At 50.2% G+C, this 26,496-nt stretch overlaps 1 protein-coding gene across 1 annotated transcript in view; it reads right to left on the bottom strand.

Moving 5' to 3' along the window:
* Nucleotides 1-20,631, bottom strand: part of Aldh2 (aldehyde dehydrogenase 2 family member) — a 32,977-nt gene extending 12,346 nt beyond the window's left edge. Inside the window, exons 1-4 of the mRNA NM_032416.2 lie at nt 20,420-20,631; nt 9,212-9,316; nt 1,456-1,596; nt 82-161 (exon numbers count right to left, since the gene is read on the bottom strand). Of these exons, the coding sequence (NP_115792.2) occupies nt 82-161; nt 1,456-1,596; nt 9,212-9,316; nt 20,420-20,539 (446 nt within the window). The 5' untranslated portion in view covers nt 20,540-20,631. The remainder of the gene's footprint in view (nt 1-81; nt 162-1,455; nt 1,597-9,211; nt 9,317-20,419) is intronic.
* Nucleotides 20,632-26,496: the final 5,865 nt, after the last annotated feature.

The following is a 26,496-nucleotide window of genomic DNA, read 5'->3' as shown; positions in this document are numbered from 1 at the left end:
CCTCTGCATCCTTTTAACTCTGTGTTTACCTCCCCGACATCACTCCCTCCCTCTTCACGATGACAAGAGCAAAGCCCATACCGGAGACATTTCAGAACCATGTCCAAATCCACCAGGTAGGAGATGACATAAGGCTTGCCGTTGTCCAGGGTCTCCAAGGCCTGAGGAGAGATCAAGATCGGCAGAGATGTGTTGGTGCAGGAATGAAGGGAAGCAAAGGGATGACCACTGATGCCAGGGGCTGACTTGACAGGGACGGTGGAGGCTCAGGGTGAGTCTCCTTTGCACCACTGATTCTCATGGGCATTTTTGGACCATTGCCCCAGCTTCTCCCAACAGGGAGAAGAGGAGAGGAAGGCATGAGCTTCACCCACTTCACAGACAGACTTTAAAGTCTGGTCCTCACCCAGATCCAACTGCTGGAAATACTGAAACGAGCGGAATGCATGGTGACTGGGATCGTCCGTCGCACACATTAAACATGCTAGGGAAAAAAAAAAAAGCGAGTCTCCCCAGCTCTACCTCGGAAGCTCCAACGAGGGCTAACCCTGAAGGATGAGGAGGGGGCAGGCTGGACACAGGGAGATGAAATCATGAGCTCAGCTGGAGGGGACAGTGTGTGCAAAGGTCCCAGGGCTCCGAGAATCTTGGCTGTCAAAAACTGAAGGGAAGCTGGCAGTGGTGGCTCACACCTTTAATCCCCTAGCACTTGGGACGTAGAGGCAGGCTGATCTCTGAGTCTGAGGCCAGCCTGATCTACAGAATGAGTTCTGGGACAGCTGGGACTACATAGAGAAACCCTGTCTTAACCCCCCCCCCCAAAAAAAAATTGCCAAGAGCAAAAAACAACAATAAGGGGTTGGGGATTTAGCTCAGTGGTAGAGCGCTTGCCTAGCAGGAGCAAGGCCCTAGCAAGGCCCTGGGTTCGGTCCCCAGCTCCGAAAAAAAAAAAAAAAAAAACAAAAAAAACAACAACAACAATAACAACAACAAAAACAAAACAAAAACAAGGGGAGTAGATGGATCTGAGCCAGGAGGGGCACAGCTTGGCCTGACTTGGTCAAGGACTTTGTCCCAAGCTTCAGGAATTGAGTGTCATGGTGCACATGGACAGTTCACTCTGGCTACCACCATAGAGAATGGGGCTGCCTTTGTGTTCTCTCATCAGGGTGGCCAGGGTAAGGGCCTGGCCCACCATGCAGAGGGGCCCAAGGGAGGTGACCAACTACAGAATGCCCGTGTATTGGAAACACTCTTCTTCTGGAACTCTACCTTGGCCACACCCACAGCATCAGGACAGACAGGTTGACTCAACTGATTAGTGACAGGTAGACAACCCCCCCCCCAAGTGTCTGTCTATCAGACACCATTATGATCTAGGAGCAGCCAGGCATCTGGAGGATGCTATGAACCCCTTCAGCTGAAGGAACTAGGGCAAGATGGCTGAGGACTCACCGCCAGGTAGGTCCGGTCCCGTTCGATGAGATCAGCCAATCGGTACAACAGCCGGCCCCTGTCAGATGCATCCATGCGGCGCCAGGGCGAGCCCAGCTGGAAGGCTGCCCGAGCGGCCTTCACTGCCTTGTCTACGTCCTCCTGTAAAACAGTCATTCTGGGAGCTCAGACGTCAGCAGGAACTGCCTCCCAGTACCGTACACCCCACCGCCAAGCGTTCCATGGGCCAGTCAGGATGGGCAATGCAGGATGCCCCCCCCAAAACAATCCTCCAGGGCCCCAAACCGTTGGGAGCAGCCTCAAGATGTTGGAAGCAGCCTTCATGTTAGATCAAAAGCAACCATATTTCAGCCTTACCTAAGCCTGCACCTGCAGTTCTGCTTGAACTCAATGGGTAGAATAAATCTGGTTGTCAGGTCGCTTAGCACTGGTGGTCAGGTCACTAAGCAACCCACCCTACTGTTCCCCCTGCTGACCAATTTACCCAGCCAGTATCCTGGTCATCGAGCCAGACCCATTCTTTTGTGGTTACCTAACCCCTCCCCACATCTTACTTCTACCAGTCTATCTTCTGCCTGAGAAAAATTAAAAAAACTGTCAGCTTGATCAGATCTCTTGACTTGCTGTCCGTTCTTTGCGTCTCTTGTTCCCCATTCTCTCCTAGGTGGACCCCAGATCCTGGTCGACTGCCCTGCAGGACGGGACAACTGGCATCCGAACAGGGACCCCCTGGGAGTCACAGAGGAGAGGAAGCCACTCACTAACAGAGGACGGGCCTGTCCGCCCATCTCAGAAGCACCAGAGAGTATTTTCAGATCTCATTACAACACCACGGTACGCCCGCAGTGAGACAGTCCGGGAGCGCGGTGCAGATCTCAGAGGTAAGTGATGGGACAAGCATTCTCTAAGCAGTTGCTTTTTGTGTCCAGACTCAAGAAGTCCCTCAAGACTCAAGGAATTAGGGTTAAAAATAAGGATCTAAAGAAGTTTTTGTCCTATGTGGGAGATATGTTTCCCCGGGAAGGATCAATTGATCAGAAAAGGTGGCTCAGGGTTAGACACTGTTTCAAAGACTATTATGAGGTTCTCAGTCCCGAGAAAATTCTAGTCTTCGGTTATTGGTCTCTTATTAATGACATCCTTAGAATTACCCCTGGGGGGCTGGGGATTTAGCTCAGTGGTAGAGCGCTTACCTAGGAAGCGCAAGGCCCTGGGTTCGGTCCCCAGCTCCGAAAAAAAGAACCAAAAAAAAAAAAAAAAAAAAAAAAAAAAAAGAATTACCCCTGAGTGGCCAGACCTTCAGCACTTGGTCACAGAAGCAGAGCGTTCACTGAGAGAAAGTTCATTGAGGGAGCCTGCCTCCCTCCCCTTACCCGCTGACTCTATTTCGGGAGAGGAGTCGGGTCTCTGGCATTAAGTCACCTTCCCCATCGGTCATTATTGACATGGAGAGTCAAAGAGAGAGGCAAAGCTGCCTATGTTATACAGGAACAAGTCACCACGATACAGCCCCCATATTCCTCTGCCCAGCTTGTTGAGTGGCTTGTGGTACTCCAGGTCTTTAAGATATTACCAACAACCCCATTTAATTTATACACTGACAGTGCCTACGTGGTCCACTCCATTCCAGTACTAGAAACGGTGCCATCTATCAAGCCTGCTTCTACTGCTTCCAAGTTGTTTGCAGAAATTCAAGCCCTTATTATTAAGAGAACAGAGCCATTTTTGGTGGACACTTGAGGGCCCACTCCGGTCTAGGCGGCCCTCTGTCAAAAGGGAACACCCTGCCTGACGAAGCCACCCGTTTTACCTTCCCTGCCCTTATAGACCCCATAGATCAGGCAAAGCGGACCCATGCGCTACACCATCTAAGTGCCTCCACCTTGCGTCAGATGTTGAAGATCTCCAGAGATCAAGCAAGGGAAATAGTTAAGTCCTGTGGAGAATGTGCCACCTTGCTGCCAGTTCCCCACTTGGGAGTCAACCCCCCCGGGATTGGTCCCCAATGAATGATGACAAATGGATGTCACCCACCTTCCCTCCTTTGGAAAGTTAAAATACCTTCATGTTACCATAGATACTTACAGTGGGTTCATTCATGCCTCTCCCCTTCTCGGGAGAAGCGTCGAATGATGTGATCACCCACACTGTACAGTGTATGGCTACCATGGGAAAGCCACAGGTTATCAAAACTGACAACAGCCCTGGATACACGTGAGCTAAATTTCAACAGTTTTGTGCCCAGTTTGGCATTAAACATGTCACAGGCATCCCATATAATCCTAGGGCCAGGGCAGAGTAGAACGAGCCCATCAGACCTTGAAGAACATGCTTCAACGTTTAACCACGGGCACAGATGCTTATTCTCCTCTGACGCCTCAAAATAGGCTCAACCATGCCTCTTTGTACTTAATTTCCTATCTCTAGATATTGAGGGCCGGTCAGCTGCTGACCGTTTGTGGCATCCTAGGTCACAAGACTCCCACGCATTATTGCAATGGAAAGATCCCCTCACGGGGCAGTGGAAAGGACCGGACCCCGTCCTCATCTGGGGACGAGGATCTGCCTGTATATGTGACAAAGAAAATGCTGGCCCAAGATGGTTGCCAGAAAGACTCATAAGAACTGTTAATCCACCTACGTCCAGAATGGAGCCGTCATCTCCTCCTGAGACTCATCTCTTTTCTCTTCCAGATGCTGCTCCAGGAAAAGATCCTGGTGATCCTGCTGCTGGCGAAGGTGACCTCCACCCCTCACCAGCCCCAGCCCAAATACCCTGATAACAGACATAGGCCTTGGAACTATACCTGGGTAGTGCTTACAGAAAAGCAGGAGGTGGCTTGGTCGATATCGCGGATCTCTATCGCCATCTGGTGGCCAACTTCCCTCCACCCAGACCTCTGTAAACTAGCCCTCGGGGCCGGAGCCCCTTGGGGCCTTGAACATGGGCTTGAGCTACAAGTCGCCCCAGAGGATAACATGCCCCACACGCAGAGCAATCAGGCCCAAGATCTGTTCATTTCGGTCCGCAGGTCTGCCCAGCCTGGCTGCGATAACGCAATCAGACGCACCTTGCTCCAGGCCACTGACTTTTACGTATGCCCTGGCTATCACAGAGGTCACGCTTCCCACAGTCAATGTGGCGACGAGTCAGATTACTACTGTGCTGCCTGGGGATGCGAGACCACGGGAACAACTTACTGGGGACCCTCCTCTTCCTGGGATTACATCACAGTGTCTAGAAATTTCTCTCCCCCCTCTAACTATATCAACCGAAACCCCCTCTGTAGGGGCAGTGAGCCTTCCACCTTGGGCTGGTGTCTTCCCCTAGATATTAAATTCACAGACCACGCAAAGGACCAAGACTGGACGCACGGCTTCTCGTGGGGACTCCGTCTGTATCAGTCTGGGACAGACACAGGTCTCACTTTTACCATAAAACTTCTAAAGAACCCATCCATGCTTCCAAGCCAATACCAATTGGGCCCAATCCCATCTTAGTACCTCCACTCCAATCTCCTTCAAAACCACAGTTCCCTATCCCTGCTAATCATGCTCCAACACTGCCAGTTTCTTCTCCCCAGAACCTCGTCCTTACCCTAATAAATCAAACCTTAATGCTACCTCCCCCGACCTTATGCACGATTGCTGGCTATGTTATCACTCTCAGACACCCTTCTATGAGGGAATCGCTATTCCTGGTACATTTTTTCCCACCAATGACTCTCGATGTTGCTGCTGGCAACCTGGAGAGTGGAATGGTTTGTCCCTCTCCCAGGTCTCTGGATTGGGCCTCTGCGTCACCCTTAGGTCTCTCCCCTCACAGTATCCATGCCTTTGTAATCTCACCCTTGCCCCTGATAAAAACAGCCAATACCTGTTGCCCCCTAATGACGCCTGGAGGGTTTGCCTTGAAGGCCTTACTCCCTGCCTTTCAACTGAGGCTTTTTCCCCCCCAAATTCTGACTTTTGCATTCTTGTACAATTAGTCCCTCGCCTAATCTACTACCATTCGGAGGAATTTTTTCATCTCTGGGATCAGTCTTCTGACCTGCCCCCCACTTTGGTCCGTCAGCAACAAGAACCCATTTCTGCCAGGACCATATCAGTGTTCCTTGGCCTTGGTGCCCTGGGAGCAGGGACAGGTAACTCTTCACCTGTTCTCTCTAAATCCAGGTACCAAGAACTCAGCGCTACCATCGATGCTGATGTCCAAAGACTCCACAAAGGGGTAGGCGACCTTTCCGACTCCCTGTCTGCCCTCACAGAAGAGGTCCTTCAGAATCGCAGAGGACTCGATCTGCTCTTTTTACCATAGGGAGGGCTCAAAGAGGAGTGCTGCTTCAATGTAGACAAGGCAGGCATGGTGAAAGAGAGCATGGAAAAAGTTAGAGAAGGCTTGGAAAAGAGGGAGAGAGAGAGAGAGAGAGAGAGAGAGAGAGAGAGGAGAGCTGGTATCAGAATTGGTTTTCAACCTCCCCATGGCTTACCACTCTATTGCCCTTCATTTTAGGACCACTAGTAGGACTGGTTTTTGCTTATGTCTTTTGGCCCCTGGGCTCTTAATAGACTAACTGGCTTCATAAAGAGACAAATAGATGATTTAATGGCTAAACCCACATGAATTCATTATCACAGATTGGCTATGGAGGGTCAGGAAGCACAGGATGAAGGCACTAATCCACCTGGGGCACTCCCTGATCCCATCTCCACCCAACCTAAGAAAGGGCATTTCCGCCCCTGGACCAGATAAGGGGAAGCGTCCCAGGCCCTCCGCCTTCTTGGTGGCCGAGCTCCTTCCCTTTGCTAAGTGATGCAAGACGAGACACTATGAGGGGATGTTTTTGTACAAAGCTCCTGGGCCCCCTGAGGGACAAGCCTGACTGCATGAATGATTGGTGGAGATCATCTACGTTTTCTCTTCTGATGCCCTTCCTGAGACCCTTGATTAGTATTTTGCTTTTGGTTACACTGGGACCTGTGATTTTTCAACAAGCTCATGGCTTTTATTAGACAACAACTCAAGACCTTTCGGGGTAAGCCTGTGCAGGTCCATTGTCATCGCCTTGAGATGACTGACCTAGGTGGGTCCTTTGCTACCAACCGCCTCCCCTGTGAGCAGAACTGGACAGTCAATGACGGGTAAGAGAGCAACATTCTCTGACCATTTGAGGCCTAAGTCAGGAGGGCCGCCATAAGCTGCTGCCTTATCCAATGACAGGCCTAGAGACATAAGAATGGCTTGCTCCGGGGCTGGGGATTTAGCTCAGTGGTAGAGCGCTTACCTAGGAAGCGCAAAGCCCTGGGTTCGGTCCCCAGCTCAAAAAAAAAAAAAAAAAAAAAAAAAAAGAAAAAAGAAAAGAATGGCTTGCTCCAACCTAAGACAGACGCAGTTCCCGAGCGGCTCTCTCATGGCTTGAAGTCCTGCCCGGGGCCACCCGGCCTGCCTATGCCTTTCCTTGCCTGAGCTAGGTGTGTTCCCCTTCATGGGCCCTGGCATCCAAGCAACATATGTGGGGGTTAACACCAGCCAAAAATACTGGAGGTCAGGCCTCTAGCCCCACCCTAGGAAAGAGTTTTACCACCATAGTACTTCTAAGTAAAGAAAAAGGGGGAGATGTTGGAAGCAGCCTTCATGTTAGATCAAAAACAACCATATTTCAGCCTTACCTAAGCCTGCACCTGCAGTTCTGCTTGAACTCAATGGGTAGAATAAATCTGGTTGTCAGGTCGCTTAGCACTGGTGGTCAGGTCACTAAGCAACCCACCCTACTGTTCCCCCCGCTGACCGATTTACCCAGCCAATATCCTGGTCATCGAGCCAGACCCATTCTTTTATGGTTACCTAACCCCTCCCCACATCTTGCTTCTACCAGTCTATCTTCTGCCTGAGAAAAATTAAAAAAAACTGTCAGCTTGATCAGACCTCTTGACTTGCTGTCCCTTCTTTGCGTCTCTTGTCCCCATTCTCTCCTAGGTGGACCCCAGATCCTGGTCGACTGCCCTGCAGGACGGGGCACCAAGCCTGAGATGCAAACATGCACCTCAGCAGAGGGTGTGATGGGAAGGTGACCTCTGGCCATCAGAAGCAAGAGGCTCCCATGACTCAATCTGCAGGAAGGGACCCTGTGTCCTTGCTTCCGAGGAAGCAAGCCCGGCCAAAGGAACCATTCCTTGCAAGATGGTGGGATTCCCCAACAGCTAGAGGCTGGGTAGCCTAGCACGACCCACATAGAATAAATACATTTACCATTGAGACACCTCATAAGCCAGAAAAACACAGTAGGTCCTTTACACAGTAGGTGTAAAAAGAGGACCATCGGGGCTGGAGAGATGGCTCAGTGGTTAAGAGCACTGACTGCTCTTCCAGAGGTCAAGAGTTCAAATCCCAGCAACCACATGGTGGCTCACAACCATCTGTAATGAGATCTGATGCCCTCTTCTGGTGTGTCTGAGGACAGTGACAATGTATATATATAATAAATAAATCTTTAAAAAAAATTAAGGGGTTGGGGATTTAGCTTAGTGGTAGAGCGCTTGCCTAGGAAGCGCAAGGCCCTGGGTTCAGTCCCCAGCTCCGAAAAAAAGAACCAAAAAAGAAAAAAGAAAAAAGAAAGTCTCCACAAAAAAAAAAAAAGAGGACCATCTTAAAACAGGCTGGGAGCAGACATGACCCAGTTTCAATGCTGAGTTTATTAAAAAGATAACTCAAAAAAAATTTTTTTAAAGATTTATTCACTTATTATATATAAGTACACTGTAACTGTCTTCAGATACACCAGAAGAGGGCATCAGATCTCTTTACAGATGGTTGTGAGCCACCATGTGGTTGCTGGGAATTGAACTCAGGACCTCTGGAAGAGCAGTCGGGGCTCTTAACCACTGAGCCATCTCTCCAGCCCCAAAATTTTTTTTGTCTGATTTTGTGGTTGTTGTTCACGGGGGAGTCTCATGTAGCCCAGGCTGGCCTACCACTTGCCATGTAGCCAAGGATGACCTTTTTGCCTCACACCCCTAATGCTGAGGTTAGAGGCGTGCACCACAGTGCCTAGCTTAGAGACTAATCTTTGAAGTTTCATCATAGTTTCCCCTACTGTACACAACTCAAACAAGAAAGGAAATCACCACAGAACCATTTGTCCCAGTCACCCCAAATATTATACCACCCTATCCACCTCTCTCCCGTATCCTTCCATCTCAGGTCCAAACAGGAGAGGGCGGTTCAGTGTTCCTCACAGTAGGAAAGCAAGCTCGGCCTCCTTCTTACATGCCCAATGTTTGATCCGTGTTTTTTTTTTTTTTTTCCAGTTAAAAATTTGTTTATTCAAGTATCTGAAAACATCCTACAATGGAACTTAGTAGATGGCTGCTTGTATTGTACCATGGACCACGCACATGGTGTTTTCAGAAGACTTGAGATGCAGTGATGGTTTAAAAACTGTACACCTGACGGAGAACCAAGGAAGACAATGTTTCATCCGGTTGATCCGTGGTTTCAAGTTAGGGAAGTGGAACGCGTTAACTGGTCACGTTTCAGTCATACGAAACCATAAACCAACGTCTTTGCTCAGCGAGGTAGCCCAGACCTGTAATCCCTGCACAGCTGGGAGGACTGACCCAAGTTCCAGGCCAGCCTGGGCTACATAGCAAGTTCCAGGATAGCCTGGGCTACAGAATGTGACCCCCCCACCCCCCACCCCCCACCCCAGAAACAAACAAAGGCCACTCTGCACGGATACAAGTCACCAGGTCTTACCTTGTTCCCTTCGGCTACCTGGCAGATGACCTCCCCCGTGGAAGGGTTGACGGTGGGGAATGTTTTCTTGCTGACAGCATCATGCCACTCATTGTTAATGAAGATCTGCAAAGAGAGTGAAAAAAAACACACAAAAGGTCTCACTCAGGCCCTGCTTTCAACCCTACTGACCACCCGTAAGGTAAAGAAGAAGAAAAAAAAAATCTAGAACAAACACGGAGAGGCAGATCAGCGAGCGCACCAGACAGCTGTGGATTCCAGGCTAGAAGCACAAATCTGGAAACATCCAAGTCAGAACACCCACTGACCACAAGACCCGAGTAACCGCCTGACCTCTCAGCGAACTGGGCTCTCTTTGGAATGATGAGAACATTCCTGGTGTGTCAGTCGTCCACTGCTGTGTAACAAACACTCCCAAACACAATGGCTTGAGACCATTTCTTAAGAGCTGTTACCCATGGGTTGGGCTCCTTGTGTGGCTGTGGTCCAGGAGTCACCTGTGCAGGATGAACAAGGTATCTCTCCTCATTCATCCAGCACCACGTGGGAACCTGGCTTTTTGACAGCAGGACCCAGATTAGTCAGATGTCTGAGGGCAGCTGTCCTTTCCAGGGAGTCCCAAAGAGAAGCTGAAAGAAGGTTTCCCCTGTCCTAGCTTCAGAAGCTGCCAACTCTGTTGCCGGAGTCTATAGGTCAGAATGTGCAGAGAGAATATCGCGTGTGTTGTATGGATGTATTGCCTGTCCATTAAAACTCCTACGCCCTTGGCTTGGGCAGGAAACAGGTGGGACGTTCCAGAAGTGAAGGATTCTGGGTAGAGCCGGGCACAGGAGACGGACCTGGGAAAATGTGCTGAGCACAGGTAAGCAGCCATATGGCAGAATGTAGGCTAGAATAAATGGGATATTTTTAATTATACTGAGTCAGAGAAGGGCCTAGCTATATGGCCAAGGTATTTGTAAATGGATTTTGAGTGTGGGGCTGGGAGGAAAAACCAGAGCCTAACTTCAACAAGAATGTGTCACAGATCCAGTCCAGGCTCATGGGGGGGTGGGAGGGTGATGACGGTTGTGGGGGGGTTGGAGGGGGCAGTTAGAGGGGTGGGGGGCCTCAGGAGCACCCCTTTTCTCTTGAAGGAACAAGAAAACACTTACAGTCATCTTCTTTATTAATGTTGTTGTTTTGAGACAGGGGTCTCCCTGTGTAGCCCAGGCTAGCCTCGAATCTTACAGAGATCCACCTGCCTCTGCCTTCTGAGTGCTGGGATTAAAGGCGTGCACCACCACACCCAGCCAGCCATCTTTATTCTAGGGAGAGACGACCTTCAGAGAATCCATTCATCTCTGCAGCACATGCAAACCTTAATACCTCACGGTGAAACCCTTCTCTCCTTCGTGGATCATCTGAAGCAAAGGGAAGTGGAGATCTGAGGTAACGTGGAGAGGACTGGGGGATAGATGTGGAGTGCCACCGGTCCACCGATCCCTCCATGGCACAGTGGCACAGATAGAAGTTAGGGAGGGGGCTGGAGGGCCAGGCTAGAGGGCAGGGAAAAGTCGCTCGACCTATTCCTTGTCTACACCCGACACCCTGCATTCGCCAGGTTCTATCCACTTCACCATGCACAGGAGGGGACAGGGACGGGGGAAGCTTGGCTCTGGGTTCATCCACAGCAGAGACAAGAGTCAGAATGGAATCCAAGCTTTTGGATGTCAAGGCCTCAACCTGCCCTCTTCCAACTACAGTCTCCAGCCATAGCCCAGGTCTGCCTGCGAGGTTAGAATACTTGTCCCCAAAGTATCTCCTTGAAGCTAAACATGGAGGCGCACACGTATAACCCTAGCTCTTAGAAGGCTGAGGCAGGAGGATTGCCTTGAGGCCAGCATGTGCTGTACATGGCAAAAACCCAGTCTCACAAAGTCATAGTTAAAAAAAAAAAAATAAGGGGTTGGGGATTTAGCTCAGTGGTAGAGCGCTTGCCTAGCAATCGCAAGGCCCTGGGTTCGGTCCCCAGCTCCGGAAAAAAAAAAAAAAAAGTCGCCATCTTTCTGTCTTACCGTCCCTACCCCTGCACAACTCCACCCCACTCCTTCCCCACCCCGACCCCACCACACTTCCCACGTAGTTAAGAGCAAACTTCAAGGTGGGGCAGACTGGAGTCCAGCCCTCCCTCCCCACTGTGAAACTGGGGAAATGAAGTCTCAGGTGCCTGTGTAAGGATCCACTGGGACAAGAGGTGTGCAGTCCTGGCCAAGAGCCTGCCACAGGCTGTTTTTTGACACTATCCTAGAAGGCAGCCAACTACAGTTGAAGATCTCAGATGAGAGTGACTCAGCTTCCCGGCAACCCCCAAGACAGACTTCAAGAGTTTACCCTGAAGAAGTTCTCAGGGCGGGTGGGGGTGGGTAATCAGACTAGGTAGACACCCAGCACTGCCCCACCCTGCCTTGTCCCTGTGCTGGGAGGCAAGTCTGGAATATGCTGTGTCATTCTTCCAGTCTGTCAGAGTGCCTGTTCAACGTCCGTCCTTCCTTCTTGGCCGGTGAAGTAAGAGATTGCTGAACTCAGGGTCCCCAATTCCTCCCTGCCACGCCCCCTTCACTCCCAGCCAAACACTGGTGGAGAGCCAGGAGGGCAGGGCGCTCTCACACAGCACTGTTTGCTTCCAGCATAGCTCCTTCAGACCACAAAAGGGCAGAGTCCAAGCCAAAACTCCACTGGCTTCTAACCCTCCTGGCCTCCAACCAAGGCCTGCCTGCCTTATATAAGGTGCTGAGTCCAGTCGCCATGGCGGAGGGGAGGTTCCTCCTGGCTCTCACTTCCTCTTCAGTTCCGAGAGCACACAGGTCAGGAGGTGAGGCTCTGAATCTGAAATAAAATCAAAATAGTGCCTACTCATGTCAAGAGGGTTTCACAGACTCATTGGAGGTGTCCTGAAAGCTCTCTCATCGAGCCAGAGCCACCATCATGACAGACAGGGCCAAAACAGCAAAACCTTGGAGCCATGGGGCTTAAGCCCAGTGACCACACACAGGCTGTGGAGAAAGCAGAGGACTCAGGGAGCCATTAAAGAGAACCCAAAGAAATGAGGACCCCAGGAGCTTTGTGGAGGTACACACACACCCTTAATCCCAGCACAAACACAAATAAGGAGGAAACCTTAATGAAAACTAAGCTGGACGTGTTGGCATTTTATTAATTTAATCCCAGCATTCTACAGGCCAAGCATTCAAACACAGGGGAGCCATTCTTTTTTTTTTTTTTTCCCCAGAGCTGAGGACTGAAACCAGGGCCTTGCACTTGCTAGGCAAACGCTCTACCACTGAGCTAAATCCCCAACTCCCAGCCATTCTTATTAAAGCTACCACAAGCTGTGTAGAAGGAGGGAACTTTATAGAAAGAATTCCAAGTTGGTTGTCTTATGTCTTATTAACTCTCTGTGTGTATGCGTGTGTGTGTGCATGTGGTGTATGTGTGAGTGAGTGTGTGTGTGTGTGCATGTGGTGTGTGTGTGTGTGTGATGGTCAGAGGACATGTTTTGGAAGTTGGTGCTCTCCCACCACGAGCCTTCCACGGATAGAACTTAGGCCATCAGGCCGGACCACAAGCACCCTTATCCCCTGAGCCATCCTGGGGCATCGTTTGTTTTGCTTTTAAACTAAAAGAGCTAAACAATTTCATTTTCACATCCCACGATATAAGTGAGACTTGCACTTCCTAGACCCGCACCCTTCTGGAACTGTCTTTAACAGGAGAGGGAGCGAATCTTCCTCCCCAGCACGCTCTCCAGTGGAAAATGCTGGATTAAAGAACAGAAAATGATGATAAAGAGCCCCTGTGCCCTTAGCTGTCGTGAACACCGCTACGGGGCAAGCAGAAGGGCTCACTGTGGTGTGTTCTCTTATGGGTGGTCCCGTTCCTGGAGCAGGTACCATCAGCACCAGACGGTGAGGGACAGAGCCCATCACTGACTTCCCAAGGGAGGTGCTATCATCCCGGCAGGGTGGACCAGGGAGGGAGACAGGGAGAGATGGACCACGATTGATTGTGGTCCCCTGGGAAGAGGAGATGGAGGTGTCTTTCTGGATCAGATGCAGCCATTGTTTTGAGTCGGGCGGGAAGCTTCCTACTTGGTGAGCATCCACTTCCTACTTGGTGAGCCGTGAGATCTGGGCACACAGCTCTGCAGGTGGATGGCTGCCTGGTTCTCTAAGGCATCATCCTGGGGAATCCCTTTTAGATCCTGATGCATGGGAAGAATAAAAGAGTGTCTCCTAGGATACCCATGATTCTGGAGTTCTTCACCTCCCACACGGGTAATTCCAAAAAATGTCTGGTTTAGGGAATTCTAATGGCTTTCTCGCTTTTCTTTCTTTTTTTTTTTTTTTCTTTTCTTTTTTTCGGAGCTGGGGACTGAACCCAGGGCCTTGTGCTTGCTAGGCAAGCGCTCTACCACTGAGCTAAACCCCCAACCCCCTGTTCACCTGCTTCTTCTTCTTCTTTTTTTTTTTTTTTGTAGCCAAAATGCTTATATTTATTAATAATAGAGAGGGCGGCTGGGTGCCAGCATGGCGCAGCTTATCTCACCTGCTTCTTAAATGGTAGCGAGAACAACACATGCTAGCTTTTGCATTACAATATCCCAAAGGGGTCAAGTTCCAGATAAACACAGAATGCCACATACACTGTATTCTTAGCCATCCAGAGCCTCCTAGGGTCAGCTTGCAGTCAAAACTAAGGGGAGCCTCCCCTACCCCCATTTTGCGGTCTCCCCCCATCCCCCAAAGCCAGCGCTTTTCGTACTGCCAAATTTATAGGCGCCACTCCCAGGAAGGGGGTGGGGCTTAGCTCTATTTTGTAACTTCCACCGGGATAGTGAGGTTTTCATTTGTCCCTGTGCTTAACCGCTGACGATTCTATCTCACCATGATCCCCGACCCTGGCCCCTTCTACCCTGGCCCGTCCTACGACTTTCCCACCTATTCCCACCCTCTGCTCACAGCAACTCCCAGGTATTTTACATTGGGTCCCCAGGAAGTGACCCTGTCTCTGGCTCCTTTGGAGCAAAGCCATTCTCAGAAACAGCCAGCATTTGTAAATTCAATATTTACTCAAAGGCAGTTCCTTGCCAAGTATGGTGCCAGAATACAAACTGGGCCACAAAAATGGCTCCTCCCTGTTGGTTTCAAAGATTTGATCGAATGTCTCCCTTAAATATTTACTCTTTTCCTGACCCAGAGAGGCTTGGTCATGAGGTAGCGTATCTGTACTTAAGCTACCCAGAGCTGAGCCCAAAGCCTGGTTTCAAACCTATGGTCTAAGGCCTTCCATAACCCCAGTTTGTTCCCTTTGATGCAGGCACAGCAAGTGACTTAAAGACTTAAAGAACTGTGGACCATGTGGGTGCTGGGAATCGAACCCAGATGCTCTGCAAGAGCAGCCAGTGCTCTTAACTACTGAGCCATCTCTCCAGCCCCTAGGATTTTTCTCAATTGCTATATTGTTACACCTCGGTATAGAAAGTGTAGCAAGGTGGCAATTCAGTGAAAACATTCACGGGCCCTTGACAGAACTTGCAAGAATTTACTTGGGGAGCTAGAGGGATGGCCCAGTGGTTAAGAGCACTGACTGCTCTTGCAGAGGTCTTGAGTTCAAATCCCAGCAACCACATGGGGGCTCACAACCATCTGTAGTGGGATCTGACGCCCTCTTCTGGTGTATCTGAAGACAGCTACAGTGTACTTATATATAATAAATAAATAAGTCTTTTTTTAAAAAAAGTTCACGGGCTGGGGATTTAGCTCAGTGGTAGAGCGCTTACCTAGGAAGCGCAAGGCCCTGGGTTCAGTCCCCAGCTCCGAAAAAAAGAACCAAAAAAAAAAAAATAAATAAAAAAAGTTCACTTAGGCACCCCATGACTTGATGGTGGACGCCCTCTGCCTTGCTGGGTCTGTGAAGAGTGAATCTGTGAGGCCTGTGATGCAAAGGGAAATCGATTGGCTTTTGTTCTTTGTTATACAAGGTACGTTAAATCAATTAAAGCTCACTAACCAAGACCTGCCTGTGAACACATCACGGTGCATACCAGCAGACTGGAGGGAACACCCTCCAGGGCAGGGGTTCTCAACTTGTGTCTTGAGACCCCTTTGGCAAACCTCTATCTCCAAAAATATTTGCATTACGATTTATAGCGGTAGCAGGCAGCTAGGGAGTAGCAAAGCAACGGAAGAAATTTTATGATTGGGGGTCAGCACCACATGAGGAACTGTATTAAAGGGTCGCAGCATCAGGAAGGCTAAGAACCACTGCTCTAGGGTGAGGTGAGCCTGGTGTGTTCTTGAGTGGGCAGGGTAGTACAGGGAGTACCTGTGGGTGGATGTGACTTTGGCGGTATTGAGTTTGGTTCGAGTGCATTTGCTGTAATCCAATAGCAAAAGAAAAAAGATGGGGCGGTGGAGGGGCGCGCCTGCAATCTCAGCACGGGGGTGGGAGGGTGGGGAGTGGGGGTGGGGTATGGAAGTTGGAGACTCAAGGCTACACCAGCCTACACTACGGGATTCGAGGGGGTGGGGGATGGAGCAGGAAAGATGATGAGGAAGGGGGCGGGGCTGGAGAGGTGATGAGGAAGGGGGCGGGGCTGAGGCGAGGAGGAGGAAGGGGGCGGGGCTGGAGAGATGATGCCTACAAGGTAGAGAGGTCCTGCCCTCAAAGATCATCAACGTCAATAGAGTGCATGCTGGGCTAACCTGGGATACAGAGTGTGACCATAGACTATTTGAACTGTCCCCCATACAGGTTACATACACTGGTTTGCGGTTTGCTCTCGTAGAAAGCTAGGGGTGACCCACGGAGCCTGGTGATTGATGTCTTTGACAACCAGTCACCAGGGACCTTAAATAATATTCCATGCCACCTGCCTGCCTGGGTCAGTGAATATGCTTGAGTTGTAGGTGGCTGACAGTTCTAGCTCACCATGACCCCTGACCCTGGCCCATTCCACACCACCTTCCCGCCTGTTCCCAGATACTTTACATTGGGTCCCTATCTCTGGCTCCTTCTGAGTGCATAAAAGGCAATCATTTGTAAATTTAATATTACTCAAAGGCAGTGGCTGCAATCCTGTCTGTGGTGAGGTCTAGGGCAGTCTAACTTGTGTTTGGACTTGTATCCACAGTGCCTGGTCTGATAACCGACCTTCTAGTTCCTGAACCTTCCACTGGTCCACTGTTTTTATTTTTTATTTTTAAATAATATTTATTTTATGTATGTGAGGACACTGTAGCTGTCTCCAGACACACCAGAAGAGGGCATCAGATCCCATTACAAATGGTTATGAGCCACTATGTGGTTGCTGGGAATTGAACTCGGGACCTCGGGTAGAGCAGCCAGTGCTCTTAACCCACTGAACCATCTCTCCAGCACCTAGTTCTCACCCTTAAAGACAAACCCAAGTTCACTGCACTTACATAACAAAAGGCTAATTGTTGGTGTTGCCACTGTAAGCTGAACAACAATGTCCTTTACACAGCGGGGACAAGCAAGGCCATGACGGTAACCCTAAGCAGGCCCTGCTGAGGGCTGAGGAGCACCCCATTTTGTCCTCACAACCACCCTATGACAAAGGGTGGGATTGTTTACCCATTTTACAGATGTGGCCACTGAGGTCCAGACATGACCCTGCACATCCCTCCTGGGTTTGCTTCTCACCACAGTGCTGACTGTTTGGTCCCATGCTGAGCTTTTCACTTAGGACTCAGCCTCCACCTTCCAACTCCCAAGTGAGCGAGTGGGCAAGTGTCCCATGGGCAGGTGATCCCTATAGGGTGTTGTTAGCTGGGCCTGGCTGCTCAGGAAGCCTCCTGAGGCCCATCAAGAGGGGGTGTGGCAAACAGCTAAATCTGAGGTGGTACTGTATGAGATTTTTAATTTTTTTTCTTTTCCTTTCCTTTTTTTATATTTATTTTATAAAGTACACTGTAGCTGTCTTCAGACACAGCAGAAAAGGGCATCAGATCTCATTAGATGGTTGTGAGGCACCATGTGGTTGCTGGGATTTGAACTCAGGACTTCTGGAAGAACAGTCAGCTCTTAACTGCTGAGCCATCTCTCCAGCCCTTTTTTTCTTTTGAGACAGGCTCTCCTAAAACCCAGGCTGACTTCGAACTCACTAAGTAGCCCCCCTATGCCTCCATCTCCTGAATGCTGGGATTGCAAGAGCTCACACCAGCCCGCTTGGATTGTGCGTTGCTGGGAATCAGACTCAGGGCTTCAAGTATGGTCGGCAAGCACTCTCTAGCAACTGAGCCCACCCTAGGTCTCAAGTTCAGGATGAGCTGACACTGACCTTGAACTCCTGATCCTCCTGCCTCTGCTTCCCAGGTGTTGGGATTAAAGGGAGCCTCAAGGAAGGAGGAGAAATTTGCCAGGCTTTGGAGAAAGGAGAATGGGGCAACCGTGTGAGATCTCAAAACAGAGTAGCCACCTAGGCCACTCCTACAGGTGGGTGGTCAGGGAAGTTTATCGACTGAAGTTTAGGGCAGACGGAGAGGTGGAGAGAAGAAATTGGTGAGGGCAAGCTTTTCCAGTTGGGTGGTAGCAGTGCCTGGCAATTGTATCCTAAGGCAAGTTGAAAAGGAACAAATTGTGTATGTGTGTTTTTCTGAGGATTCAAGGGAAGTCAGGTGGGGGCTGTTAGTGCAGTCCACTTCCTGGAGGTAAAGACTGGTAGAGCGTATAGCTACACACTACAGATGGCACCCGACCCGACCTTCACATTCGCTACAGACACTGGTACACAGAACTGGTGACATTGAGCATGAGGCGATGCCCTGAGAGAGGCATGAAGCCATACACACACCTGTGATGCCGGAGGTATCCTTATAAACCTTAACTGTTCTCCAAGACAGCGACGCAATAATTAAATGTAAAGATCCGTTTCACTGACACTGGGTCGGTTCCAGGCCCAATGGGGTAAAATGTGCTTCTTTCAGAAGGCCACCCTCAGGGACACATTCTGAGGAAGCTGAAATCACCCACCCACCTAGCCTGTGGTCCCTTCTCATGACAAAAGGCAAGAGAGTCCCAGAAAGATGGCCCAAACCTTGCTCAACCTGCTTTGGTTGGAAAAAGAAGGTGAGGTCATGACACTATTCAGATGGGACCCAAGAAGCTTGAGGAGAAATATCCCCCCCTGGGGCGCTTGGGCCCTGCAGGTACCCTTGGAAGCGAGCCCAGAGTCTGTGGAAGCAACTTCAGGGCCCTAGTAACAGCATAGAGATATGCAGGAACAGACAGAAGCCAGAGTCCTTGCTTCCCAGGCCTGGTGTCCCTGGCAGCAGGGTTTGCAATGATGCCATCCTGATAATACCCAGCAGTTTCTAGGGTTCCCTCCTGCACTGCCTGCCTTAGGGCAGGAGGCTCGTGTTCTCAAAAAACCAAAAAACTTAAAAGCAGCTGAGTGTACTGGCTGAGGAAGATAAGCAGCGTTCATGAGACTCAAGTGTTCATGGACACGTAGCCAGGACCCTGTCTCCCACACAAACTCATAAAAGCCAAGAACCGAGCAAGGCCACTTTCATTAACAGCGCTCCTGTAGGGTGGGCAATAGGGTCAGTGCCATGAATTTCTGTAATGAATGTATTCGATTTTTGTGATTTCAAACTCTGTGATAAGGAGAAAAGGCAGCAATGGGGGAGGGGGTTCCCTCTACACCCCCCCCCCCCCAGGCACATACAAGGAACTCTCCGAACTGAATCAAGCCCGAGCAGGTTGTTAGGACCTGAAACTTTGTACCCTGCCTCCAGGTGAACGAGAGAACCAAACTATTGATCAGGTGCTTCCTCTTGTGGTCACTCGGGCTCCTTTTGATGTTCAGCTCCTTCAAGCGGGATGGATTGCCTCAGATCAGCCGCCAGCTAGAAACCAGCAGCTACTTCACAAACCTGGTGTTTTTGTTTTGTTTTGTTTTGTTTTGTTTTGTTTTGTTTTCCCTTGGGTTGACTCTTTGTAGCACTCCTCAGAAACCTGGACCTTTAAACAGGTCCTGCACATGTGCAAATGGCTGCCAGGTCCCGGAAGAACACTGCAGAAAGCCGGAGGCCAAGGCCACAACTAGAGTGGTAGGCAGCCCATCTGGAGGACGTTCATGTGACATGAGATCGGACCCCTGGTCCTACCAAGAGTTGCAATATACCATAGAAAGTTTAGAAGAGAATCCAGACTTCAGCTTGGTCCTTTGGGACCATGACCAGACCTCAGTCTTATGAGCTGTATAGTGGGGATAGTTAAACCATCAAACTCCCAGTTCTAAGGCGTAAGGCTTAAAGTCGGAATTGTTTAGGAGGCTGCCCTGCACAAAGGCTGGCAGAGGGGACTTTTGGAGAACCCGGATTGCTGCTCATGCCAAGTGCCAAGTGCGCAAGGCCCTGTAAAATATATATATATAGACATGAGGTCACTGTGTCCCAACAATGCAACAATGGGAAGCCTGGGGCAGGAGAATTACAAGCTCAAGGCCAGCCTGGGCAACTTAGTGAGATCCTGTTTCAAAGAAAACGTAGCGAGAAGGCCGAAAGGCTGAGGCGGTAAGTAAGTGGTAGCAGCCATGTCTGTCTTGTGCAAGTCTAAAGTGGGGTGAAACTGGCTGAAGGAAGAAGACAGAGAACTCCGGGCCAGCCAGCCTCAGCTACAAAATGAGATCCTCTTTCAAAACAACACACCAAGATACCAGCCCTGACTGCTTTCCCATTTTACAGAAGAGGGCAGCCAAGTGCCACTTGTTGCACAAACAAAAAATACTTCACAGCCAGTTTCTTTCATGTGATTCCAGACTTCACCAAAACTCAAAAAACGAATTCAACATTCCAAAGTCCGGGTGGGATAAGAGCGGCCACAGAGGGGTCCTGACCCAGCTTTTGCTTGTGAACTCTGGCTCAGGTCTGCGTGAGTTGGGTAGGGATGGATGGGAGGTCTCGCAGAGACTGGGACGGAAGGGCCTTCTGCGTGAACCCAGAGGACCGCGCGGGGCAGAAGCCGGCTGCATCGATGCGGGATAAAGAGGACTGTCCAGGACAGGGAGGCGACACGGTGCGGCCACATGGGCAGGGGAAGACGCGCGCAAAGATCGCGGGACGCGGAGGGGAAACTGAGGCCGCGTCGCCCTGGCTCCGTCCCGCCCTGGTGCCAGAGCGAGGCGGCCGCGAGTCTCACCTGGTTGCAGAAGACCTCGGGCTGCTGGTTGGGGGCTGGCACCGCGCTGGTGGCGGCGGCGGACAGCAGGCGGCTCAGGCGTGGCCCACGGCGGGCGGTGCTGAGTGCGGCGCGCAGCATGCTGAACTGAGCGGAGCTTAGCAGAACTGAGCAGAGCTGAGCAGGGCGAGCCGAACCGAGCAGAGAGGAGCCTAGCGGAGCAACCGGCGACTGCAGCCTTGTAGAACGAGTCCTAGCCTCCGCCCCCCGCGGCCACCAATGGGAGGCAGAGATACGGGGACGTAGCCGAGGAACTCCAGCCCCCAACGGCCTAAGGGGCGCGACCCTGGCTCCCTAAGAGATGGAGTTTGCAGAACATGGGGATAGCCGGAGGAAGCCTAGCCAGGGCTATGTGCGCTCCCAGCAAGGTGGCTAGCGCTTATGAGTCCCATCCGTGCAGATGTAGGTGTGAAAAGAAATCACGAAAGCGGTTATTCCCCGAACAGCCTGGGACTGGGCACTTGAGGGGCAGGAGGACATTGGCTAGAAAGAGACGTGGACGCCTAGTCATTCGTGTGCCTTTCAACCAGATGAACGCAGCAGTAGGCTGAAGAGATGGTGAAGAGTTTGGCAGGGGATTCTCGGCAATGCCCCGAAGTGTTTTTAAAACGGAGGAGCCGGGCTGGAGAGATGGCTCAGTGGTTAAAAAACAGGAGCCCCAAAATGGGCGGAGCCTTTAGAAGCTGAGGTTTCTGAAGCACCCAGCAGAAGACTGCTGCGTATGAGCTTCGCCCTGCTCTGAGGACTCGCAGGAATATTGTCACCCGCGCTGTAAAGGGGTCTGGGCGCGTTTCCCCGTGTGCCTCTGATTTTAGCACCGGACAGCTGAAGTTGTTCCGGGGCTCAACACCGTTAGCACAAAACACGAGGGGAAAGCATTTAAGGACCTCACAGGCTGGTCACATGACCAAGCGTAGGTGCAAAGGAATCTGGGAAATTGAGAGCACAGTTAGGAGAGATTGTGAGACCCTTTAAAAACCTCACCAGCAGGGCCCCTCTGGGTAAACCATTTTGCCTTGCCGAAATGCTTTGGATTGTGTTGGGGATCTTGGATGTCCACACCCATTTCCTGCAGGAAGGTGTCCCCGTTCACTGGTTTACTCGCTGTTTCGTTCGCTACCTGTGCATTCCCATTTAAAGAAAGTTCTGTGGGTGACATTTAAGGTGGCTTCCAATCTTGTGTGATTACAAACAATGCCACAGTTTGTGTCTTTTGGTTCTTTTTTTTTTTTTTTTTTCCCGGAGCTGGGGACCGAACCCAGGGCCTTGCGCTTCCTAGGCAAGCGCTCTACCACTGAGCTAAATCCCCAACCCCAGTTTGTGTCTTTTGACTTACTAATTCACAGAGGAAGAGCCACTAACTCACGGGATGTCTACTGCTTTTTTTTTTTTTAATTTTATTTATTGTTATATATAAGTACACTGTAGCTGTCTTCAGACATACCAGAGGAGGGCATCAGATCTCATTACAAATGGTTGTGAACCTGCTGGGATTTGAACTCAGGACCTCTGGAAGAGCAGTCGGTGCTCTTAACCACTGAGCCATCTCTCCAGGTCTACTGCTTAATTAGTAAGTAACCAATTAAATACAGACAGGTCCTTGACTTATGGTGGGTGTGGCCTCTAAGCCCCCCCCCCCCAGTTGGAAGAATCACAAATCAAGAATGAGTTGAAAGGGGGCTGGGGATTTAGCTCAGTGGTAGAGCGCTTACCTAGGAAGCGCAAGGCCCTGGGTTCGGTCCCCAGCTCCGAAAAAAAAAGAACCAAAAAAAAAAAAAAAAAAAAAAAAAAAGTTCCGCATGAAGAATGAGTTGAAAGTCTACCTTCCTGTGGTACCTGCCCTGTAACCTCAGCATTGAGGATGTGGGGCCAGAAGGATTAAGAGTTAAAGGTCAATCTGAGCTCCGTGAAGCTACCTGAGGCTCTGAAGGAGGCTCTATCTCAAACAAACGACTTAACTACACCTACCCTGCCACACAACACGGATTAGCTATTAGACTGTGCTGTGCCGCGTCTCTGTGCAGCCCTCAGGACTTCAGCCTGCAGCCTGGCCGGCAGCCCAGCTGGCTGAGCATCTTGAGGGCGAATCCTATAGTTAACTACAGAGAAATAAATTCCCGTTCAAAAAGTCTATAGTCTGGCCCAGCAGTGGCATTGGTGACACAGGCCTTTAACCCCAGCACTTGGGAGTCAGAGGCAGTGACAGCTCTGAGTCTGAGGCCAGCCTGGTCTACAGAATGAGTTCCAGGGACAGCCAAAGCTACACAGAGAAACCCAGTCTCAAACAAACAACGGTGTCAGCCCAAGCGCTGCCACACCCTTACCCCCTTCCCAGCATTGTTATACTGTTAATATCTGTTCAGATAGCCGGCCATATTGCTCTAGGACGCATTTCTGAGGAGTGAGATTAAATGCCTTTGTGTGCAGCCAGTTTTCTCCGCTGGGTTTTAAAAGTTCATGTCCTAGCTCATTTTCCCGTTTGGCTGAAGAACTTGAGTTCTAGAAGCCCTGTGGGGTTTTTTGTTTTGTTTTGTTCTATTTTTTGTTGTTGTTGTTGTTGTTGCTGTTACTGGTTTTAGACAGTCTCCCTAAGTCTTCTAACTCACAGAGGCACACACATGTTCTATGTGTGCGTGTGTATGTGTGTGTGTGTGCTCGCTTTGCCCCTGCGTGGTGTCCCTTCTGTCATTTATCACTTCTTCTTAGCAAATGGTAAGTAGTCAGGGATTTCTGAACTACAGCCTGTTTGATCATCTATCATGTCCACCAGTGTGACACCTTTTATTGATTTGTCTTTTTAACCATTGTGTTTGTTTTCTTGTTTGTTTATTTATTATATTTTATTTATATGAGTACACTGTAGCTGTCCTCAGACACACCAGAAGAAAGGCATCAGGTTCCATTACAGATGGTTGTGAGCCACCATGTGGTTGCTGGGGATTGAACTCGGGACCTCTGGAAGAGCAGTCAGTGCTCTTAACCACTGAGCCACCTCTCCAGCCCATGTTTTCTTGTTTTTTTATTCTGAGTCAGGGTCCTCCTGCCCTTTCTCTGGAGAGCTGGGATTATACTTAATGTCGGCCACACTGGTTCATATGCTGAAGGGAAAAAAATCCTGGGCTTCCATGGACACCAGGGAAGCACGCTAACCACTGCGCCACATATCCCCTGCCTCCAACCCTGTTTTACTACTATAAAGAACCCCCCTTCCTCAAGTTGAACCCCCACCATTTAATGCTAGCACTCAAAGAGACAGATCTGTGGCTTAAAGGCTAGCCTGGGCTACATTAAGCGATTCTGTTTCAAAAGCCAAACTTTGGAACTGAATCAAACCAAACAGAAAGCTGTCATTCTGGAGGTGAGGGATGTAACTCAGCCTGCCATGCTGGAGACCCTGTAAGTCCTACCTATCAAAATTCAGTGAAAGGACTGGGTAGGATGAGACCCCCAGAGTCAGACAGGGCCACCCACTGTCCCTAAGGGAATCCAGCCTACTGTGTGTCAAGAGGAGCACAGGGAATATGTTGTCATCTCTTTTCCAGGATGGACTGCTGTGGTGAGAGAAGAGAGTGCACACTCGCTCTGCCTTTGATCCTCTTCACAGACACATTGGCCATGCTGGCCTGGATCCCAAAAAACTGGTCAGACCTGATCATCGCCAAAGCAAGTCCACTGGGTTCCCATTAGTGTGCTCAAAGTCACATGTTCTTCCACACTGGGTACCAGGACAGTTCCCAACTGACACAGGGTGGTCAGAACAGAAAAAGCCATGGAGGGATTTTTTTTTTGGGGGGGTTCTTTTTTTCGGAGCTGGGGACCAAACCCAGGGCCTTGCGCTTCCTAGGTAAGCGCTCTACCACTGAGCTAAATCCCCAGCCCCCGACATGGAGGGATTTGCTGGGTGATCCTTCCCTTGTGTCTTTTTTTTAATTTATCTTATGTATACTGTATACTGTACACTGTCACTGTCTTCAGACACACCAGAAGAGGGCATCGGATCCCATTACAGATGGTTGTGAACCACCATGTGGTTGCTGGGATTTGAACTCAGGACCTCTGGAAGAGCATTCAGTGCTCTTAACCGCTGAGCCATCCTTCCAGCCCCTCCCTTGTGTCTTCTGAAGCCATGGTTCCTTCTCTCTCTCTCTCTCTCTCTCTCTCTCTCTCTCTCTCTCAAAGATTTATTTATTTATTATATATAAGTACACTGTAGCTGTCTTCAGATACACCAGAAGAGGGCATCGGATCTCTTTACAGATGGTTGTGAGCCACCATGTGGTTGCTGGGAATTGAACTCATGACCTCTGGAAGAGCAGTCGGGTGCTCTTAACCGCTGAGCCATCTCTCCAGCCCCCCCCCCCCTCTAATTTTGTATCTGTTCTTGTTGGAGACTCCTCTGGCGTCTATGGATGTTGGGGAACTTTCCTCAGAGGTTGGTCAAATCGATTCTCCTGATAAATGCAAGGAACTGAAAGTGGAAACCAGGGGACTCCAGCAGGTTCCCAGAGCAAGTGAGTGCAGTGTCCCAGCGAGGAGGGTCACTTTTATTGTTATGGCTACTTTGTTAATAGCATGTCCAGTTGGGCAGAGAAGCGAGCTTCTCAGGAATCAAGGCATGTATCCAGACATGTATCTAGAAAGCCATCTTCGGTGTGGGAGCTTCATGTACCTGACTATTCCCTAGAAACTGAGGCAGGGGACGCGCATCCTTGTGCTCCTTCTGTTTCTTCTTGCATTTGTTGGCATTCCCAATGTCCTTGAGAGATATCGACACTGGATGTCTGAACGCCCATGTCACAGGTTCATTACAGTCTCAATCCAAACAAACCCCGACAAGGGAGAAGAGTGAAGGAGTCCTTTACTCTGTGTGTGTGCGTGTGCACGAGCATGTGTGTGCACGAGCATGTGTGTGCATGTGCACATGTGTGTGAATGTGCACAAGCCTGTGTGTGTACATGTGCATCCGAAACTGTGCGCATGCACATGTGTGTGCATATGTGAGGGCCTGTATGTGCACATGTGTGTATGAGTATGTGCACATGTGTGTATGAGTATGTGCACGTTTGTGAATGTGCACAAGCCTGTGTGTGTACTCGTGCATCCGCATGTGTGTGCATGTGCACCTGTGTGCATATATGCAAGCCTGCATGAGCACATGTGTGTGCATGTGTGTATGTGCACACATGTGAATGCACAAGCCTGTGTGTACATGTGTGTGTGCATGTGTATGCCTGTGTGTATAGTGTTTCATGTGTGTAGCTACATGTATCCATATGTGTGCGGAGGCCAGAGAACAACCTTGGGTGTAATTCTTCAGGAGGTGGCTACCTTCATGGTTGAGATAGGGCCTTGATCTGACTAAGCAGTCAAGGCTGTCTGGTCAGAGAGCCACCAGGAGCTTCCTCTGACTGCTCTCTCAGTATATACCACATACCCTGCTTTCCCATGTGGGTTCTGGAGCACAAAGTCCGGAGCTCATCCATGGGCAGCAACCACCCTCCCTGCTTCGTCTCCTCCCCAGCCCCGCAGGGTCTTTTACAAATCCAAAATGGGGGTTAGACAGATGGCTCGGTGGTTAAGACCATGTGTTTGCACGTGGCCTTGAAGCAGCTAGTCTGAGGCAGACAAGGGGTTATGCCTCAGCTTGGCAGTAGAGCAAGGTTAACCTCAGAGATCAAGAGACAGAATTAGGGCCACATGACATACTATGTGATAGCCACTTCCTTTTTACAAATCCTTGTTTTTCTCTCAGGCCTAAAACAGAGGTGGGGCTCAGGTTACTGCGATCTGCCAGTATGCAGGGGCTATGCTGCCAGTGAGGGCTGGGCCCTTCATGGATCTTCCATTAGGTGTGGTGGCACCTGTGTCCCCAGCCCATGTGGAGACAGGGTTAATGAGGGTCTCGTTCAGGTGGCGCGGCTCCTTTGGTGAGGTTTCTGAACTGCTGGTGAGGTGTGAAGAAGGCAAGTGGGATTACTAGGGGGCGTGGCGGACTCCAGTATATAAGGCCAGCACTGGGAAAGCCACTGACACCTGAG

The sequence above is a fragment of the Rattus norvegicus genome, chromosome 12 (genome assembly GCF_036323735.1).
Source record: "Rattus norvegicus strain BN/NHsdMcwi chromosome 12, GRCr8, whole genome shotgun sequence".
In the NCBI taxonomy this organism is placed as follows: domain Eukaryota; kingdom Metazoa; phylum Chordata; class Mammalia; order Rodentia; family Muridae; genus Rattus; species Rattus norvegicus.
The sequence above is the reverse complement of the archived record's forward strand: the minus strand, read 5'-3'. Positions and strand labels throughout refer to the sequence as shown.